The sequence below is a fragment of the Uloborus diversus genome, chromosome 1 (assembly GCF_026930045.1).
Source record: "Uloborus diversus isolate 005 chromosome 1, Udiv.v.3.1, whole genome shotgun sequence".
Classification (NCBI taxonomy): Eukaryota; Metazoa; Arthropoda; class Arachnida; order Araneae; family Uloboridae; genus Uloborus; species Uloborus diversus.
Genome location: NC_072731.1, coordinates 115,206,149 through 115,219,441, shown reverse-complemented (window position 1 = coordinate 115,219,441; position 13,293 = coordinate 115,206,149). Strand labels below are relative to the sequence as shown.

Here is a 13,293-nt window from a genome sequence, read left to right as displayed (position 1 = left end):
CGTCTGAAGCGTTGCGGTGCCGTGTCTACCACCCACGCAAGGTGCGAAAAAATCAGTCAATTTTGACTTAAATATATAAGCCTAAAAATTTTTTTAATAACTGTTTATAATGTATAAAATATAAAAACAAAAGTCTACCAGTTGTGTTATGTTGCAAAGGCATGATAGACGCCACGGAATGTCGACTTCGTACCTATATGTACCGTTTATCGGGCCGCTAGCGCTCGCTCGAAAAAGTTTGCTTGTCGGCGTGAAATTTCAATAAATAAAGCCGACTTATTTTTTAATAAATAGTTTACATCCTGTTTTTATTAAAATTTTTAGTCTACCGTGATTAAGAGGTTGCTTAGTCTTTGGTAGACGTTGCTTAAATTATAAAGTAGTTGGAAAAGTATGAATGATTTAAGCATATTAAAAAAATAATTTTAACATTGAAACGAAATTAAAAACTATTTTATTAAAATTAAAATTATGTACAAATTATAGTGAAGTTTATTTTTCATTAATAGTGTCTTGACCTTTTAAATTATGCCTATTTTATTTATTTATTTTTTATGATCAAGTACTTATGAAATAAAATTTTTTGCATCGATCTTACTTAACAATAAATAATTAAAAATAATCAAATAAACAGTTCTTTACATATTAATTAATCTTTACTAATAATAAAGCTGAAAGTCTCTCTGTCTGGATGTCCGGAGGATGTCTGTAGGATGTCTGGATCTCTGTATCGCGCATAGTGCCTAGACCGTTCGGCCGATTTTGATGAAATTTGGCACAAAGTTAGTTTGTAGCATGGGAATGTGCACCTCGAAGCGATTTTTCGAAAATTAGATGTGATTCTTTTTCTATTCCATTTTTAAGAACAAAATTATCATAAGATGGATGAGTAAATTACGAAATTATCATAACGTGGAACCGTAACATGGGCACAAGCCAATTGGCGAGATACGAAATTATCATAACGTGGAACTGTAACTTGGGTACAAGCCAATTGGCGAGAAAATTCACCATACATTTTTTGTAAATATACAGGCGAATCAAAAGACCTTTTAATTTTTCAATTACGGGCAAAGCCGTGCGGTTACCACTTGTAACCTATAAAACTGTAGCAAGGAACATAATTTTATTTAAATGAACTATTCATCAGGTGCATCGCCGCTCACGTCTGACTCGCCCAAATAATTTTCGTTTTCGCTTTCGTTGCTGAATTTATATTCAAAATGTCTTACGTTCAATTTAGCATCATTGTCAGTTCAATAATCATCATCACTGTGAATGTCGGTACTATTATTAGCTGTCTCGGTAAAATCATCAGTTATCAATATCTATAATAGAAAACAATTGATAAAAAAAAAAAGAAAGAATTTTATTAAAAGCCATGTCTGGTTGAAAAAAAAAATGATTACCTGAGGCAGAAGGCTAAGCTTCGAATGTAACATCTTTTATTGCTTGCGGTAATTGTTTTCAGTAAACCATTTAAAAACTTTTCATCTATCCTCAATTTTCAACCCATAATCAAGAGGTGATAAGCTTGTCAGATTTTTTAAATGAAAATTTGTCCAAATTTGCGAAATGCAAGCTGTTCTGAGGAAATGTTCACGAATTTCAGACTAACATAGGATTAAGGATGACGGATCAAAACTCTTCACGTTTTCGAGAATTACTTTATCTTTTTTCAAAAATTTTATAAACTTTTAAAAACGTAATGGTTCTTGCATCATTAATTGTTTCCATTTTATTTTGTCTGTACATTCGGCGCACAACTCTTCCGAAATTTCAAGTTGTATTCCAATTTGTGACATGCATTTTACATTGTGCGATGGCTGATACTTACTCAAATTTGCTAATGCTCCTGTGTATTCTTCCGACTTTGTAAATAGAACGTAAGGCCGAACCTTTCCTTTTCGGAAAAAAGCCGGATTTTGATCGCAACCAGTCATTGCGTGTAAAGCAACCAAGGCGGAACCAACGGTTTCTCCTAAATTCTTGTAAAGTTCAGAGACATTGATACATCTTAATGATTTTCCAACGCCAACTTCCATCCAAACCTTTATTTAAGAATTCAAAAACTTCATGTTAGCCAATATTATAACTAATACATCAGTATCTGAACATCGTAGGTGGACGTCATATGGAGGCTGCAGCTCTTCAAAAATTACAAAGATGGCAAATCATTTTTGTGTCGGATTCTTCGTGGTCTGGGACACGATTGAGTATGATCTACTATTTTTACAACTTTTCTGTTGATGGTTTCAAATCTATAACACTGTTTGTAGTTAATATACACAAATTTTTCTTCAAAATAAGTCGCTTTGTTACCTCGTTCCCAGTTTTTTAATAAATATTCTAGCAAATCTTCTTTAAAAGTAATATTTTTAATTCATTCAAAAAGTCAGAGGGACGTGTTGCAGAGTCTTCTATCGGAATTTTTTGACCTCTGTGAGTTCCGCTTAATATATCGTCGCCTCAGAACAACAGTAAGATATCTTAGTGTTATTTCTGGGATTAGATATCTTACTGTTGCTCTGAGGCGACGATATGTTCGTTATCTTTTATGGAAGGAAACGGGGTACGTGTCGAAAACAATTACTACGAATACTGCTGAACATACTTAATAATTTTCTCAATATCATAGCATAAGATGATGGAATTTCTTTCATTAGATATAATAAAAAGAATACATCATAGATGAGAAATTTTGGTTGTTCAGAATTGATGTTTTTTTAAGCACTTTTATTACACTTGGCCTGATTGTCATGGAGTAATCTGAGGCGTGCTTTTGCTTATAATTCAGCTACTAGATCACTAAGAGACTTCTGGATTTTACTAAATTATTTGCTTAATCTTAAGGTACAACTTAAGGCTGAAAATTTAAAACTCTGAAGTAACATCATTATTTCGATTAGGATGGAAAATAGCAAATTTGATGCAATTTCCCCATTAAATGTTTAAATATAAAATCCATTGTTACAAATTTTGTTGCCTTGCAAATGTAATGTTAATAGTAATCATAATGAAAGTTTTGAATCAAGTCCTCTCTGGAGCAAGAATGAAATATATTCACAGTCGTTTCTTTCTTAGGGTATCCTCATCTATGCATCTATGCCAATAATCGATAACAGCACTAAGTAAAAAGACGTATTTAGGATCTTTATCCCAAGTTACTTATATGTTGTGAACCATTCTTTTGCGTATACTCAGCAACTAGACTACTTACAGACGACAGAATTTTATTAAATGATTTGTTTAACGTTAAGGTACAACTTAACGCTAAAAAATCAAATTCTAAAGTAAAATGTTGTTTGAAAAAGAAAAACTTGAAAATAACAGATTTAAAAAAAAAATAACAAGCACTTTTCATAATGCACTCAAAAGGACAAAAAAAAATTGTCCTTTCTGACCCAGAAAAGTTAAAGTGTTCCTGTAGTTTTTAATTCTTTTAAGAAAAATATTTCACAAACGAAGAAAAGTGCGCTCAAGTCATTTTAAACCAAACTTTCCCATTAAGAAAAAAAATGCGTGTTTCAACACTCAAATTTATGATTGAAAGCTAGATAATGGTAAAACATTCTCTAGATGACTAAAACCGCACTTTTTTTTGTTTTTGGGGTCATTTTCTTGGAAATTTTTGAAAACTACAGGAATTCTTAAATTGTCCTTTCTGACCCAGAAAAGTTATTTTGTCCTTTTGAGTGCATTATGAAAAATGCTTATTATTTTTAAAAAATCTGTTATTTTCCAGTAAATGCAGTTTTCAGTTCTGCAGATGGCTATTATCTGTTGATCCAATTTAACATATGCTAAAGAAATATAAACATCAGCAGCAATGCTATCGCCGCGAAGCACTAGATCAAGTTTGCTCCAAAATGGCGGATGCGTCGGCTCCTTCACTATAGGGGCCTTACTCAGGTCCAGGCCCCAGACCCAAGGTTATTAAAAGCGTGTCCTTCCCCTCTCCTTTCTTCGCAGTATATGAATAAACAGCTTTACTTCCCCATTTACGAAATGTATTTGAAAAGGTGGTGATTCAAAATATTTTTGAAGAAGTTAAACTATATATATATATATATATATGTAACAAAAGTATGAATATCAATTTAAATATGATAGAAAATTGTAATCATAAAAAAATAATAATTGAAAAATTTCCATTTATAAAGAATGAAAAGATAAAATAATCATACTTTTCCAACTACTTTATAATTTAAGCAACGTCTACCCAAGACTGAGCAACCTCTTAGTCACGGTAGACTAAAAATTTTAACAAAAACAGGATGTAAACTATTTATTAAAAAATAAATCAGCTTCATTTATTGAAATTTCGCGACGACAAGCAAACTTTTTCGAGCGAGCGCTAGCGGCCCGATAAACGGTACATATAGATACGAAGTCGACATTCCGTGGCGTCTATCATGCCTTTGCAACATAACACAACTGGTAGACTTTTGTTTTTATATTTTATACATTATAAACAGTTATTAAAAAAAATTTTAGGCTTATATATTTAAGTCAAAATTGACTGATTTTTTCGCACCTTGCGTGGGTGGTAGACACGGCACGGCAACGCTTCGGACGCGGTAGACATATATTTTTCGTTATGTTTATACGTAATCAATAATATTACCGAGTTTCAGCCTTATATATATAAGACAGTTTCACAAGTTTTTGCAACATATTGCAAAATTTTTTATTAATTATTGCAACGATAACTTTTTGGTAGACTCGCGTTTTCTTCATTTAAGTAAACTAATCTAATATTTAAAAAAATTCTGGCCTTATATAAATAATGTATTAAAAACTGTCGCTATCTCCCCTACTATTAGATTTTAGAAACCACCTTTTCCAAGGGGCAACTGCAAGGTTCAAACAATATAACATTTGATTTTGAATTTTGATAATATTGTAATTAAATTGTGCTTTGGTTAACAGCTAATTATTTTCCCCATGCTTTTTCTATAGTATGTCAATAATTAATTTTTTGTCACTTTGAGTTTTTGCCAGTTTCTGCCACAAATGTGGCAGAAAGTGGTTTTTGCCATCCCGGTTTTAACCGGTTTCTACCAGTGGTTTTAACCACCTCGGCAGAAACTTGCCAACCCTGACTTTTTGTTTCAATTTCTTGGACTGTTGGGCTCCCTAAGGACGTAGCCCCCCCCCTCTCACTGTGGGTATATGCAGATCCTGGCCGGTAATTAACTTAAAAGCTGAGAGCAATTATATTGTGCATGTAATTGTTTTAGAGGAGGATGTAAAACAAGATAATATTAACCAATTCCTGATTTCTTGATGATCAGTTAATGAAAAAGAAACTTTGAAAATAAAAAAGAATATAAAAATGTCACTCATTTTAAGGCGGAATCGCCCAACTACATGTTGGTTAAGCTAGCTTTTTTAGGCTAAGCGCAAAAGCAATTAATAAAATAATTCAAGCTGTTCCACATACAGTTGAATAATTTTTCTAAGTACTGAATTAAAATTAATTCTACGAGAGGTTAAATTTAAATGATGGTTCTTACGGAGTAGCACGTTGACTGTAATCATTGGTAATAGTTTCAATGCCGCCAGCTCTTGCTACGGCAACATAACAGTTTTCGTTTCCAAAATCAATTCCAACTGCAGGCATGACAAATAACTTTTCAAAACCTGAAATTAAAACGAATAAATGTTTTTCAAAAAACGTTCAATTCCAAGCCATTTTATAGAAAGGCAGATGTCCGCTGCAAAGATGTAAACACACAGAATCTGTCAAGATTTCACTCTCACGATTGCGAATCACGATACGAAAAACGAAATCGAGAAAAAAAAAACGAAACGAGCCGAAGGAACTTACCATAGTCGCCGCCTCCATAAGATGACGTAAATTTTCAAGCGTGAAATTACTTTTCGAACGTAAATTTTTTTTTCTTCTCTAAATGCTTCAGTTAATTCTATTTTTATGAAGTAGAAATTCTTCCGGAATATTCACTCTTTTTTTTCTCGTTTTATTTTCTTTCAATTCTTGGTTGCATTCGACGATCTCAACATGTCAACCGGTGACTAACCGGTAGCTAACTGCAGCGTTCTTGAGAGCTATCGGTTAACTGGTTGCTTCCGATGTCGTTCTGTGAGCCTCACCGGTTGATCTACCGGTCAACCACAGCTTAAGCTGGTTCATTAGTTGATAGAACCACGTGACATTTTTGACCAATTATGAGTATTTTCACAGTAATGATGTCGGCGGATACTAACCGGTTGTTCACGAACCAATGCTTCATCGAACGCTTTCAGTTGATCATCTGTACTTGTGCAGACATGACGCAGACGAATAACACGCAGGTGAAAAGTTCATATAATTGGTCAAAAATGTCACGTGGTTCCATCAACTAATCAAGGCTCATAACACGACATCGGAAGCAACCAGTTAACCGGTAGCTCTCAAGAACGCTGCGGTAAGCAGGTTACGGTCGACCGGTGAGGTTCGTCGAACGCAAGCTTTGTTTCGTGAACAATCGGTTAGTAACCACTGACGTCATTGTCACGTGATTAATCAACCGGTCACTACCGGTCGTGCTCGTGCTCGTCCAACAGCCTGCGAGATCCTCGGCTACGCTGCTTCTGAAAAAAGTTTATAATTTAAAAGTTTTGCTTTTGAAGATGGCAAGTGTTTTTATAAATAAAGCGGAATGATCAAAACTTTTAATGCAGTTTACAGTATCAAAAAATTGTATATATAATTTATGTGATTATCTGATTTGCAAAGTGGATCTTAAATAAATATTGCAAAACTTGGCTCTTACCATTTGTGTTTCATTCACAAATAATCGGACTCATGTTTGCTAAATTTGAAATTAAATGTGAGAGAAGATGATTTTCAGAGGAAAATTTTTTCATCAGTGGAGAATTAAAGTTTATCAAATTTTTCAGAAGTTAATATAATCAAAAGTATTATGATGACTGAAGATCCAGTTGGAAGCAAACGTGAGGTTAGTGGGTTATTCGTTTAATTAAATTAAACTGCTTTTTTGGTTAATTTTACTGTATTCTGTTTGCACAATATTGGTAGCCTGATCGGTAGCGTACCTAGATTTTACCTAGTGGCTCTCGTCAGGGGCGCAACAGGAGAAGAGGCGGCAATGTACCATTATTAGTTGAGAAAAATATTAATTTGAAGTAAAATACTTCGTAGAGATGTCAGTTTAGAGCTAGAAGGTAAAAATAAACAATCCCTATTGCTCAAAAAAGGAAAAAAAAAAGAAAAAAACTTTGCATGAAAAGGGCATTTCCTGAGTCCGGTCGTAGGCGGATTTAGGACTGAGTTCCTGGGGGGGGGGGGGGGGGCAGGATTTTTTTTTTTTGAGTAATATTAGTTGTAATCAAGGCTAGATTTAGACTTCATGTGACCCTAAGCTATTTCAGGTTTTGAGTCTATTTTGTAGTCCAAACAGCTTTTCTGTCGGTGGCAAAAAAGGCCATATTTTAAAGCCCCGAACCCCCCCCCCCCCCATTATGCATTATACATTTGGTATATGCTGGGAAATAGTGTCCCTTTTAAGTAGTGTATAGAATATCCCCAATTTAAAGGGTCAGGGGGTTTCCCTCCCGGAGGAATTTTTGTAAAATAGATATGAAATTCTGCATTTTTAAGCCTTATAAGGTGTAATTGGAACCACAAAAATCTCAGAAAAAAAATAGCAAAATAATCTTATGCGAATTAGGATAATACAAAGTAAAAATTGTTTTCGTGTTGGCAAATGAGTGACAGCAGTCCTCAGAGAGAAAAAGCAAGGTAGAATAGAAGGTTATGCATTGTTATTTGCTTACATCGGCTGTCGGTTCAATTCAATTAGTTTTTGATCACGTCTTCAATCCACCCGCAAATACAACAATAAATTAAATACAAAATGATCAATAGTAAAAAGTGCTTTAAATGAAACGGTGTACATATTTGGAAAATAGGTAACAAGAAAGTAACATGCTGCTCATTTGAATAATTCATAATTTATACACTTGATAAGAAATAAATTTGAAGCACTCTTTCCTTAGGAATTTCAAAAACTCGTCTAATCCATTTCAAGGACTCCAGAACAATCAAAACTATTCTGGGCTTCATTTGCCCTTTTCAGTCTCTGAAATGTAGTACTAGATTTTACAGTTTTACAGTATTGTTCTAACTTCGTAAGATACAATTACTTTAAGTTTAAAAAAAAAAAAATATATTGATTTTTCATTTCAACAACTTTTTTCTTCAATTACAAGCAGTGCAGAAAACGAGTTTTTTTTCTCGTGCTGAACAGATTAACAATATGCATTCGAAGCAAGATAAAAGCAAGCAGTATATTAGAATTTCCAAAATAATGCATTGCATTTGGGATTAAATAAACAGCAAGATATGAAACATTTGAGTCACAACAATTTATCTCAATTAATATGTTACAGAAACGTGAGAACCATGATTTTTGCATTTTTGATGCAGAATGAGGCAAGGAATAAAATTTAACATACTTCGGCATCTATCCCTCTAACCCCTACCATTTGTTATAAATGTTTAAATTTATGGTTTGTATCCACACTTTTCCAAAGTTTTCAAGCACTTTAAAATTAAATGTATTTTTTCAAGTACTTTCTTTTCTTTTTTTAAATCTTTATTTGAGATTCTAATTTGTTGAAATAGTCGTTGATTATTTCATGTATGCTGCTGAATACATAGGTCGTTCAGTCGATATTTTCACTTATGGGTCATTTTTTAAAAAGTGTAACTTTTGGAGTCGCACGCCTTTCACAGTAAAACTTTTAAGGAACAATTCATCTAACAATAGCAATGCTTTTTAATTTCATCAAAAATATATCTATTTAAACCTGCCAACATTTTTTTAATAATAATTTTTATTTTAGTATTTTTTGTTTTTTTGGTTCACAACAGGTGAATTCTCATCTCCGTGACATGTTACACACCTTGTGTGGCTGTTTATGTTGCTTTATAACTTGTTTAATTAAAAGTATATACTTATTTATTTATTATTCCTTTCACAAGTGACTTAAATACCAATTGTTTAAGTATATTTAATTTTTAATATTTGTGTTTTAGTTCGTTTTAGTAGGATAAGGAGTTGTGTCACACAATAAATTCTCACCTCCGTTACTGAAGCACAAAATGCCATTCCTCATTAACACGTGGCAGTCTTGACATCAAATTTTATTTTCCAAGATACAAGGGGCCCCCTTGTTTACTTTCAACCATAAAGAAGTTGTGAGATTTTTGTCGAAAAACAAGAAGACAGATTTTGCTTTAAAAACTAAGTATGGTTACTGTGACTTCTCACCTCCGTGAACTTGAATTTCAGGGATGTAAATTAATGTAAAAAAATAAGTGAACATGTTTTCATATGCTTTACAAGTACAGATTGTAGCAACGAAGAAAAAAAAATATTTCCCTGAAAAATGTATCCATATTAGGCCAATAATAATGGAAAATTCCTCACCTCTATGACAGGCCTTATCAATGTCATTATTTCTGAGGTGAAAATAAATGATGGAGGGGGAAATACATCAATCTTAGGTATTCTACCAAAATTTTAAATTGCCAGTATATTCTCAAATTTAGTAAATACTACTTTTTAACACACATTTTAATTAAAAGGAAACCTACTAATTAAGCTGTACTTTAATTAAGAGAGCTTAACATTAGAGTCCCACTAATCATTAAAGTAGCTCATTGTTTGCACAATTAACAAAATTACTACTTTGATACTAAATTAGCCACAGTTTTTAAACATTAAAAGTTTTTCCTTCTTTTTTTTCCGTGAACAAAGCATTTTTTAATTTTTTTTATTTATGAGTAAAATTATTGGAACCTTGCTAGACCATTGTTTGTTGTTACTTCTAGTAGGTAACACTTTCATGTAAGAATAAAAAATAAGAAAAGAAAAGGCTTTGAAATTGAAAAATATTTGAATTAAAAAGTTACCTTTTCTGGAGAATGACCCTTATATACTTGCCCTAATGGTTTTCAGTTCGAAGTAGTTGTTTTTATTACATTTCAGCATCCCAGTGACCACTTTACTACTTGTAATACATTGTATGGTTTCTCCCCCCCCCCCCACCCACCATTTCGAAATGGACAGCCGCTATTTTTCTTCATTTTCGCTTCTGAACTATTCAAAAAAGAAAAAAAAATCATAATTTTTTCTTTAAAGATTTTGGAAGGTGTATTGTTACTATTTATAAAATCCTCCCATGACTGGGGGGCATTGCCCCCCTCCGCCCCCCCCCCATAAATCCGCCTATGAGTCCGGTTAATACTTCTACACAACAGTGGCATGTCTAGGTGGAGTGAAGGACGGCTTTCTGCGCCAGTTGATTTTTTTTTCGGGAGGAGGATAACATTTTAACTCTGGAAGGAAACAAAAATTTTTTGAAACATTTTTCAAAGAGGATAAATGTGTACTAATATCTGTTGCAATTTAAAAGCAGAAGAAACTTCACTCACAAACATTTCCAAAGATCGTTTAAAGCAGGGTTAGTTAAAAAAAAAACGGTTTTTTTTCAAAAAAAACAACAAAAAATCCGGTTTTTTTGGTTTAAACCAGGTTTTTTTGGTTTAAACCGGTTTTTTTTTGGTTTAAATTTTATTTGCGAGAAAAACAATTTTCAGAAGGTAATTAAGGTTCCATGTAATTAACAGTTATTCAATAGTCATATTATACCTAATTTCTTCATTAATTAAAGAGATTAGAACAAAATCTTGTAACGAAATTAAATAATTAAAATAGCTTTCTGCGGGGAAATATTGATTGAAAAGTTTAACTTGATTAACATATTAGTATGCATAGACATTCTTTTTAAAACAATATGAGTAAGTAACTTTTGTAAACTGCACAGGTTAGCTAAGGCAAAGCAAATACCAAAATCTCAATTCCAGTGAATAAAAAGAGAGGGGGGGGGGGACTAAGAATTATCTGCACCCAATAGTCATAAAGCAGCATAGGTGTATAGCCAATTAAAATCTTTTGAGCACACAGAATCCAAAAAAAAAAAAAAAAACACCAATGGAGAGTGTAGTTCATATGTGAAGATTTATATATTTCTCAATCAATTTTTACACATACATTTGCATTTTGTTCTGGGAATTTAAAAATTTGTCTTTTAATCATCCTACATTATAATTATGTATCATAATATGAAGTATAAGCATTTTTTTTTAATTTGATAAAAAAAAAAATATTATTTGTGTTCACTTGCAGAACAAATCTTAATTTTTAGGTGCAAACAATTAAGTTAGACTGTTGATTACTAGGGCTCGACCGATGGCATTTTTTGGCCGATGGGCCGATGCCGATTGTTGGCCGATTGTTCAAAGATGGCCGATGGCCGATGCCGTTGGCCGATGGCAAAAAAAAAAAAAAAAAAATCAAACAGAAATAAATTGATAAGATTGTCAGGAATTTAAAGGATCATTGATTCATTTCACTTTACTTCCTTTCTATGAATAAAGAATTGTAATCACAAAAAAAAAATCAGATTTCGACCTAAATTTCTATTTTACTATCACCAAATTTATACTTCACAAGTTTTTTCGGCACATCTGTACATACATATGTACCTAAGAACATATAGATAACCAAATATCCATTTTGAACGCCTCCTCAGTTAATTATCGCAAATTCTCTTGTGATGTCTTCATGCGCGTAAACTTGCGTCACTCAAAAACGTTATGAAATAGTAAATTGAAAACTCATACGTACGTAGTATGATCTAAAAGTTCTTGGTCAAGTTGTATAAAACCTTACCCTGAATAGTTCACATTACCGAAGCATATATCTATCTACAAAATAGTCACCTTGAATGATTATGCACTTCTGCCAACTTTCGTATAGCTTTCAGAAGCACTCCTGGAAGACATTTTTTGCAAATTCCTGTAAGGCCTCTTGCGCTGCTGCTGAAACTTCATCGTGGGGAAGAAGGCAACTTTCATGTTGAGGATGCACGGTTCGATTGGTCAATACTCTGATATGACAAACAAATAACATAACGTTTCGTCAGACTTAGCTCCGTGTGACTTTTACCTGTTCCCAGCAAAAAAACATTTCATAGACGCCGCTTTTTTCCGTCAGGAGAAGATAAAGCTGCATCATAGAAGGTAGCGAAAAATGGCTTCCAGGAGTGTTTCCAAAAGTTATATGAACACTGGCAGAAGTACATAGTCCCTTAAGGCGATCTTTTGAAGGTGGATGTGCTTCGGTAATGTGAACTATTCTGGGTAAGATTTTATACAGCTTGTCCCCGAACTTTTGCATCGTACTACGTACAATCTGTATAGGGTGTAGTTATGCTTCTCCTTTTTTGACTGCTGTATGATGAAAGAGAAAGAACAATAGCCAAAAAAAGAAGGAAGAAAAACAAAGAGACTTTAATAACCAATTGATTTGTTTGTTTTTTTTTTTAAATTGAGCATATAACTAAGATTTCAGTAATGTTGTAATAATGTATAGATTTAGGTACACTAAACATAGTTAAAAAAAAAAAAAATATGTTGCTTAACTATTCAAAAAAAAATTAAGAATAGAACTATGAAACCGTCAACAAATTACGCAATTAAAGTGGAAAGATTGCACGTAGACATTTTTTAGTCATCAAATTAAACAAAAAAGGTAACAGATAAATTACAATACTAAATCAAAATAGCAATATTTTTATACTTATTTAAAATTTATGAATAGAAAAGTTTGCATTTTTCATAAAAGCTATAACAGTGACATACATTTTGCTGAAAAAAAAAAAAAAACCATGAAAAGAGCAAGGTTCTTAAAACGCGGGTACAATAAACAAACTCAATATTTACATCAAGTTAATAACTGAATACATATACTACTTGATCTGATGTTTGCACACATAGTATTGAACAATTTGATTGTTTATTCTGTTATGAAGCTTTACAAACAAGTTCAAATTAAATACTTCAATTTAACAATAATTTTCTGAAATTTGAAAAATTGAATAATAGAAAATCCTTGAAACTTTTCTATAAAAAACAAAAATAACTTATTCATTGATTTTATATAAATACATAAAAATAGTTACTTACAACAGAAAAAAAATCAATCGCTATCAATGATACAAAAAAGATGGCAATTTACGAAATATAGGTGAAACAAGTGTGAGAAGTACGCAAAATGACATTTCTTGACCAAAATAAATAATCGCTAAATATTTAAGAAATGCTTGAAACGGCGAGGTAGGGTTAGGGGGGGGGGGTCACCCTCTGATTTTAGAGTAAATCACACTTCGGCCCCAACCTCTGCCTCATTTTTTTAG

The 13,293-nt window shown here is 32.6% G+C and overlaps 1 protein-coding gene across 1 annotated transcript in view; it reads right to left on the bottom strand.

Moving 5' to 3' along the window:
- Window positions 1-5,967, bottom strand: part of LOC129217606 (heat shock 70 kDa protein 4-like) — a 99,594-nt gene extending 93,627 nt beyond the window's left edge. The window contains exons 1-2 of the mRNA XM_054851937.1: window positions 5,834-5,967; window positions 5,520-5,646 (exon numbers count right to left, since the gene is read on the bottom strand). Coding sequence (XP_054707912.1) covers window positions 5,520-5,626 — 107 coding nt within the window. The 5' untranslated portion in view covers window positions 5,627-5,646; window positions 5,834-5,967. The remainder of the gene's footprint in view (window positions 1-5,519; window positions 5,647-5,833) is intronic.
- Between the last annotated feature and the right edge of the window lie 7,326 nt (window positions 5,968-13,293).